This window comes from Miscanthus floridulus, chromosome 4 (genome assembly GCF_019320115.1).
Source record: "Miscanthus floridulus cultivar M001 chromosome 4, ASM1932011v1, whole genome shotgun sequence".
NCBI lineage: Eukaryota > Viridiplantae > Streptophyta > Magnoliopsida > Poales > Poaceae > Miscanthus > Miscanthus floridulus.
The window spans coordinates 1,537,964-1,545,927 of NC_089583.1; the positions used below are offsets into that span (position 1 = coordinate 1,537,964).

General features: G+C 43.2%; 2 protein-coding genes across 3 annotated transcripts; one reads left to right on the plus strand and one right to left on the minus strand.

The window, feature by feature from the left end:
• The first annotated feature begins 1,027 nt into the window (after positions 1-1,027).
• Positions 1,028-6,357, plus strand: LOC136549288 (kinesin-like protein KIN-14N). 2 transcript variants are annotated; one of them, XM_066540527.1, is made up of 16 exons: positions 1,028-1,332; positions 2,054-2,198; positions 2,282-2,391; positions 2,466-2,585; positions 2,710-2,913; positions 3,025-3,234; positions 3,310-3,384; positions 3,550-3,696; positions 3,780-3,903; positions 4,002-4,111; positions 4,237-4,398; positions 4,488-4,687; positions 5,281-5,362; positions 5,437-5,541; positions 5,633-5,737; positions 5,839-6,357. In XM_066540527.1, the coding sequence occupies exons 1-16, from the start codon at positions 1,117-1,119 to the stop codon at positions 5,998-6,000; spliced, it is 2,277 nt and encodes a 758-aa protein (XP_066396624.1). In that variant the 5' UTR covers positions 1,028-1,116; the 3' UTR covers positions 6,001-6,357. The 2 variants fall into 2 exon arrangements, with proteins under 2 accessions (XP_066396624.1, XP_066396625.1); XM_066540528.1 differs by having other exon boundaries at positions 4,345-4,398.
• Positions 6,358-6,405: 48 nt separating this feature from the next.
• LOC136549289 (photosynthetic NDH subunit of lumenal location 3, chloroplastic-like) lies at positions 6,406-7,441 on the minus strand. The gene is made up of 2 exons (XM_066540529.1): positions 7,044-7,441; positions 6,406-6,910 (listed from the first exon to the last, which is right to left on the minus strand). Exons 1-2 carry the CDS (start codon positions 7,366-7,368, stop codon positions 6,522-6,524), a joined length of 714 nt encoding a protein of 237 aa, XP_066396626.1. The 5' UTR covers positions 7,369-7,441; the 3' UTR covers positions 6,406-6,521.
• Between the last annotated feature and the right edge of the window lie 523 nt (positions 7,442-7,964).

Here is a 7,964-nt window from a genome sequence, read left to right on the forward strand (position 1 = left end):
ACTAACCAGAGCACATGATTTTTCACACATGCGTTTCCTAGGATTTAAATACTGACCTCTTACCTCGTATGAATCCCCCTCGACCACCATGACATATAATCACTTGTGACCTAATATACAATGATATCCTTTTGTATTAACTTATGTGATTCTTGTACTGGATATTTCGCCCATCTCATGAAAAAGGATCAACTATAAATTTTTAGATTTTATTGAGCACTACAACTTTAGTATAGGATGCGTCTCCATCCGAGGTGGTTTGAAACAATTGAAAATTTAAATTTTAGAATCTAAGAAATTAAAACGTAAATTTGGATGACTAAATGGTCAAATAAAAGGGTAATCAACTAGAAAGTTGTATATTACATCGAGCTCTATTATTTTTATATGAATTTTATATTCATCAAATTTTATTTGAAAACATTCTTTATGTGCAACACCTATTTCTAAGAGTGGACTGTAATATCAACTGCCCTTAGAAATCAATTTCCCTGGTTAAAAATACTAACAAGCATCTACAAATATCATTTATAGATGCAGCTGATGTTACAACTGCCCATGAGAACAAAGGGTATTTTGGGGGCACAAGGACAGTGTGGGATGTGGGAAATCGACGGATGGAAAAATCCTCTTTCACTCTAATCTAATGTTATAAGAGAGGAGGAGGATAGCTACAAGATAAGAAAAACGAGACTAACTAAAGTAAAACAATTTGATTTAAAGTTTCAAAAAAACAACAACTTGATTTAGGAGGGGAAAAGAGATACATATAACAAAAGAAAAACCATTACTTTGCTGACAATCTCTATCAACAACGCTGCAAACTGTAGAAAGAGCGGGCCCACCCAATCCGCCGCGTCATGGGCCTCCGTAATAAATAAACTGGGCTGAACTGGCGTAGCGCACCACACCAACGGCAGGCCCAGCCCAACTTCGGGGAGCGCCTCCCGGTGGGTCCTACCAAAATTCGAACGATTTCAAATCTCCCTCTCCCCCATCGGCTCCGTTGCGCTGCGCTCCCATTCTTTCCCCCCTTTCCAATTGTTCCATCCGAATCGAGAGGCGCCTCCACCTCCACCGCTCACCCCCGCTCCTCAAACCCTAGATCCGCCCGCCATGTCCGCGCGAGGGGTGCGCCCGGGGGTGCTGCACCACAAGGAGAACAACCCCGCGGACGCGCAGCCCGGGAAGCGCCAGCGCACCGCCGCCGGGACGGGGAGGCAGCCACTCGCCACCGCACCGCCGGAGGAGCCCATGGTGTTCGCGGGCAGGGAGGACGTCGAAGCCCTCCTCAACGAGAAGATGAAGGGGAAGAACAAGATGGACTACAAGGTTTGTTGCTCCTCCCGTCCCTGGATGTTGTGCTTCCTTTAGTACCTTACCGTCGTTTGTTCCTGTGTAGCCTCCAGTGAGCATACTAGTGGATGTCTCGATTCAAACTCGATAGATTGTATAGATGCCATTTTTTGAAGAAAAAAAAAGACAAATAGCTGCTCGCGTGTTCCTCTGCCTGCGCTCATGTGAACTGGCTGTGTTAATTTCAGGCGTATGCTCATTCTTCCAGTTCAATTCTGACGCTAGGTGATAGATGCGTCAACTTTCTGTACATTTGTTTCACTTGTCGCCTGTTAATAACCTGCATGGCCCCCTTAGTTGACTGTACTAGTAACTTGCCTGCTCTGACACACTGTTCTCATGTGTGCTGTGAGCTGCTTAGCGTATCAGCAGTGTTTTTGGACTACTGAAACTACAGAAAAATGCACCGGTAACTTAAGGCCATTCACTATTCCTTTCGACAAGTAAGCATCAGTGAATTGGATAACAAACTGTATTTTGGAAGAAGAAAATAAAGGTTCCAACCTGTAAAAACAGAGATGTTTAATTTAAACATAAAAAATGATAAGTTTCTGCCCACGGTACTGACGGTGATTCCACTGAAACTAGCTCCTAGGACCTTTGCAATGTTTTGACATCTGATATTTTAGGTCTGACTTCACCATTTTATTTATAATGACGTCCTGCCTTTGGTGATTCGGTTTCCCTGGTTGCCCAGGGGAAGAGCGAGCAGATGATGGAATACATCAAGAAGGTTCGAGCCTGTATCAGATGGCTTCTTGAGAGGGAAGACGCAAATCTTGCTGAAATCGAGAGGATCAATGGTCAGCTTGAGGCGACACACAAACAACATTCTGAGATAGGTACCAACCTTTTGAAATTATCGCATCATGGATACTTCCTTTCTTCTACATTTTCTGACTGAATTTTTTATTGCTTCATATAGTGGCTGACTTGGAGAATACTATTGAAGAAACAAAATCAATATGCACGGAACTTCAAAAACAATGTGCATCTCTACAAGAGGCTCTGAAGATAGTGGAGGCCGAAAAAATGGTGGGTGACTTGTGCTTCCGGCTTAATATCATCTTATTACTCTTGTGTCACTCTCAGTTTCATTAAAAATGCAGGATGCCCTGAGGTCTCTAAGAGATGAAAGGGAAGCAAGGATGGGTGTGGAATCTTTGCGCAATGGACTTTTAGAAGATCTGAACAGGGCAAAGTTGGAGGACAAACGCCTCAATGACCAGGTATAAGCTAACGCCTTTTGTGAATCTCCCCTTCCATAAAAAAACTCCTTTGAATTATTATTTATCAACCATGCAATCCTCATTTGCTACTGTTTATGTTTTGCATGCTCGTTGTTATCCTTAGATTAAGATGCTTCAGGACACAAATAAGAGGCTTCAAGAATATAACACAAGCTTGCAGCAATACAATAGCAACCTCCAAGCAGATGCAACAAAGAATGCTGAAACAATAGCAAAGCTGCAAAAGGAGAAGAATACTATGGTCGAGACAATGAATGGTCTGAAAGATCATGCTAACTCGGTAAAAATGCAACTAGACATGGTAAAGGTAAGATCTCTGTTACATCTTTCAGTATGCCCTTTGTTTGTCCACGCTTCTTTATTGGATTTGTTTATAGAGAATTATCCTGATGTCTTGATTATGCTGTTGTCTTTCTAGTCTTTGCAAAATGAAGCTGCAAAGCAAAAGACCGATTTATTGAAGGAAGTTGAAAGTCTTAGAATGGAGCTTCAGCATGTAAGGGAGGAACGTGACACTAAATCTGCTCAAGTAGATTCTTTGCTGGCTGATATTGGAACATACAAAGAAATGACTGGAAAAACTGTCATTGAGTTAGACAGTGCCATGGCAAAAACCTCTGCCCTTGAGGTATGACTATGTGTCTAGATAATTCGATCATTATCTAGATAATTGAAACTGGCTAACACGTTTTCAATGAAATAGGAAACATGTTCATCCCAAAGAAAGATGATAGAGACATTGGAAATTAAGCTTGCAGCTGCCAATGAAAAGTCAAAGGTGTGTACATGCCTATTTCTTCATTAATCATTAAATATAATGATGTTGTGTTATATCTCAGTAGGCACAAGTTTATCTATATGTTTCTTACTGTATCAAGTGTCACACTGTAGGAAAAATATTGCATAGATGTTTAATACCTTGAACCTTCTCTTAACTGTACAGAGGTCTGATATGACGGCCTCAGAAACCATGACTGAGTATGAGAACATGAAGAAAATGTTGGAGAGTGCTCTGTCGCGCCTTGAAGAGGCTGAGCAAACAATTCTGGATGGAGAGAAGTTACGGAAAAAGTTACATAACACAATTCTTGTAAGGAATTCTCTTAAGGTCTCAAAGATCCAGTATATATACATATATTCTATTTGGCTGTTCCTGAATTTGTTTCTTTGCAGGAGTTGAAGGGAAACATCAGGGTATTTTGTAGAGTAAGGCCTTTGCTGCCAAATGAATCAGGAGCGGTCTCATATCCAAAGAGTGGAGAAAACTTAGGCCGAGGCATTGAGTTGTTACATAATGGTAAGAGTCATGTTTACATTCATTTTTGTAGTTTTAGACTTCGATATAGAGTATTTAGAATATTGATTGTGACATAATTGCATTTCTTATTATTTCAGCACAAGGATATTCATTTACTTTTGATAAAGTATTTGATCATTCGGCATCACAAGAACACGTGTTCATAGAAATATCTCAACTCGTCCAAAGTGCCCTAGATGGCTATAAGGTACAGTATTTGGATGGCTATAACTGAGATTACCTTTACTAACTCTAGAAAAAAAATGTTTTTTGGTTTGTTTTTCCATTATCTAGTTTTCTTAGAATGCAACTAAAAAATGGTAAATCATTTAGGTTTGCATATTTGCTTACGGGCAAACTGGTTCCGGTAAAACATATACAATGATGGGCAATCCTGAGTTAGAAGATCAAAAAGGAATGATACCACGATCTCTGGAGCAGATTTTTCAAGCTAGCCAGGCACTTAACTCACAGGGTTGGAGATATAAGATGCAGGTGTGTTTTTGGTAATTTACTTATTTAATTGAACTAACCAGTGAACAAGTTTTCTGTAACTGTTATCATGGTGTATTTTAAACTTTCAGGCCTCAATGTTGGAGATTTACAATGAGACCATACGCGACTTGCTTGTGACGAATCGCATAGCTGCTCAGGATGGTGGTCCTTCAAAGTACAGTATCAAGCATGATGCCAATGGTAACACAAATGTGTCGGACCTTACGGTCGTTGACGTAACTAGTATCAACGAAGTTTCTTCTCTCCTCAGGCGGGCTGCTCAGAGCAGGTTATACACTTCTTTATTTTCAAAGTTTCAGCATTAAGTATTTGGTCATAAGAGTATATAATAGGAAAATTCTACTGATCATGAGTGTTCATTTGTGTGCCATAATTTTTTGGCAGAAGATGTGTTATATGATGTAGCTATGTAAAGAAGTCACTACATTATACTCCGCTGACTGTCATCATGACGAGACTTTAGTATTCATTGGATCATTTTTTGTATTTAAACTTCAGGCATGTCACTTGTTTGATGATACCCATTATATGGTTATGATCAACTCTCAAATATGAAAAAAAACATGGTACCAATTGATATTTTCTTAAGCAAAAAAGTAAATCTGGATGCTGAAGATAATCAGCTCAGGTTTAAGTTCTTCACTATCTACTTCACTGTGTACTCCTATACTAGTTTGTCTTTTCAGTACAGATGCTAATTTTCTTAAACCTGTATGGTAATATCCTCAAGTTTCGATAGTATCACTGTAATTGTGTTCTCAAACTTCTTTTTGAGTTCTACATTTGAGAATTGAGTGCTGCAGGATGAGTCGGTTCTGGTGCATTGGACCTAAAACAGTTATTTATTCATTTTGTTTTCAGATCAGTTGGGAGAACACAAATGAATGAGGAATCATCCAGAAGTCACTGTGTTTTCACTCTTCGGATATTCGGTGTAAATGAGGTATATTCTTATTCACATGTAAAATTGATTGGCATGTTGTCTTTTTGTCTATAACTGACCATTTTTCTTTTCAGGGAACGGATCAACAAGTGCAAGGAGTGCTCAATCTTATAGATCTAGCAGGCAGTGAGCGTCTGAACAAAAGTGGTGCCACTGGTGATCGGCTGAAAGAGACTCTGGTAATTTGCCATCTTGTTCCTTAGCATTGTTTGTGTTTTAGCTTATATATATTCTGTAATAACGAATAAGCATGGTTTTGTTCCGACATAGGCTATCAACAAAAGCTTGTCATGCTTAAGTGACGTCATCTTCTCGATTGCAAAGAAGGAGGAACATGTTCCGTTCAGGAACTCAAAACTGACATATCTGCTCCAGGTATAACCTTTTCCTCAGTAACTGGCACTCTTGTTCCAATCCATTGGCTTCTTTAAATGTATCAAGTCTTAACTGATTCTTTTGCCCCCTTTCCAACACAGCCGTGTCTCGGAGGGGACTCCAAGACGCTGATGTTTGTGAATCTTTCTCCTGAAGTATCCTCGACTGGGGAGTCTCTTTGCTCGCTCCGGTTTGCTGCAAGGGTGAACTCCTGCGAGATCGGGATCCCCCGGCGCCAAACCCAGACGCGGAGCTCTCAATGACGAACTATGACGAAGTCTGTTTGCCTGTGGATTGGCAGGTTCCATCTGCCTGTGGGCTGTGTGGCAGTGTATGTTGTGTTGATTTGGTGATGCAACCGATCATTTGCATCCGTTGTTTGGAGGTGGTGTGAGTTGCCAATTTATTTGGTTTGTGGCCTTGTTGATTGCGCTAACGGCTGGCAGTGGTGTGCTGGTCTATTTAATCTTATTAGGATCTGATTTGATCAAACCTGATCTGATTTGTATGTTGGCATGTGTTTCTTCCATTTTCTTTTTGCTTTCATTCTTAGTCCTGATTTGGTGTTGCCAAGTGCCAATGCCTCTGAGCTGGTCTGGGCTGGGCGTTTATGTAAACAACTGTCTCGCTGTCCGACAGGCACAGGCTGCTGAGCTGAGACTCAGCGGTGGCATGATAATTATATTTCCTGCTCTGTGAATTCTGCCTGTAGACAGATACTACCAAGATAGGAGTATTTATTTATACATCATCATATATATGAATGAATCCTGGCATGGTTTTGCTAGGCCATCTTCGCCATGAGCTCCTGGAGGATGACCTTGGTCTCGGCGTAGCGGCCGCTGATCCTGTCGTCGTCCTTGGCGGTGACGGCCTCCTGGAGCGTCTCGAAGCTGTCGAAGAGGCGGTTGGCGAGGTCGACGAAGGGGGGCTTGTCGTCGGCGGCGGAGATGAGCTTGTCGAAGTCGTAGTACATGAAGGTGGACTTGAGGCGGAGGTACTTGTTGACGTAGTTGGAGGCGTCCTTGCCGAGCAGGTCCTCCAGCGCCAGCAGGTCGAAGGCCGTGCTGCGCAGCCGGTACGCGTGCGCCGCGAAGCTGGGGCCGATGTCCGCCATGTAGATGCCGTTCTTCAGGAAGGAACGCGTCCCTGTGTCGGCGTTGTTGATCTCCTCTGCAACAGAGAGAAGAAAGTTTTGCCAATGGTTCAGAAGCTCGTCAGTGCTTGTGCCTGTGTTTACTGAATACTGAATGAACAATCGTCGGTCTGCAACAAGTGAGCTGGTGAAGCAGCTAGGACGGCTTACTGTTGACGATCTTTGGCGTGGGCAAGGGGAACTCGGTGAGCCACCAGCCGTTGTTGGCCGGCTCCTCGTCGCCGGCGTCAGTTGTGGCGGCGACGGCACGTGGGCGGAGCAGGACGGCGCACGCGAAGCTGAGGCCGAGGCCCACGCAGGCTGACCTCCTGGACGGGGACGGCTGCTGCTGGGAGGAGGATGAGGAGGCTTGGCACGTCACGTGCAGCGTGGGTCGGCTTGGCCGGAGCAGGCGGAGGCTGCCGCCGGAGAAGGCATGGCAGTAGCTTGCGGCCGTGGTGGTAGCTGCCGGCGGTGCGTTGAGATAAGTGGCCATGGGGACGGACGACTCTGGGGAGTGGGGAGGGAGTGAGGGGCTATGAAGTGTGGATAGAGCGGGCGACCGGCGACGGGCGACGGCATCATCAGATTTCAGAAAAAAGGGGAAAAGGAAGAAAGCGGCTGCCGGCCGTTTTGACACCCTTCCGTTCGGATGAGGTTTGCCGTTTGCAGTTGCCACCAATGCACCTAGGAAATTGGGCTGCTCTCTTCTATTGGGCTTTACTGGGCTCGCGACCTTGTTACGTTTGTGCTCAGTGCCTGAAGCGGCCAACGGGCCTTAAACTCTTAGCAAATTATTAGTAAGTAGATTATGCATGGGCCATGCACCGACAAGCTGTAAAAGCCCTTCACCCCAGATTACAGTTTTTAGGTTTCATTTTAACGTGTAACAAGGCCAGCCCTTTCTCTAAATAAATATTTGGAATTTACTAGTTGTTTGAAAGTTTAGAAAAATGTCTAAATAATCTATGCATTTATTATTAATGAGATGAAGAAAAGTAGGACTCTAAACTTAAATGAACGAACCTTTTTGTTTACAATGTTGATGATCCTGAAATCCATATGCTCTGGATAATTATTCGCTGATTCCAC

Coding starts and splice junctions, on each gene's coding strand:
- LOC136549288 (XM_066540527.1), top strand. CDS start 1,117: ATGTCCGCGCGAGGGGTGCGCCCGGGGGTGCTGCACCACAAGGAGAAC. Junction 2,914..3,024: donor TGCAACTAGACATGGTAAAG/GTAAGATCTCTG, acceptor TTGTCTTTCTAG/TCTTTGCAAAATGAAGCTGC. Junction 3,697..3,779: donor AGTTACATAACACAATTCTT/GTAAGGAATTCT, acceptor GTTTCTTTGCAG/GAGTTGAAGGGAAACATCAG.
- LOC136549289 (XM_066540529.1), bottom strand. CDS start 7,368: ATGGCCACTTATCTCAACGCACCGCCGGCAGCTACCACCACGGCCGCA. Junction 6,911..7,043: donor CACGCCAAAGATCGTCAACA/GTAAGCCGTCCT, acceptor TCTCTGTTGCAG/AGGAGATCAACAACGCCGAC.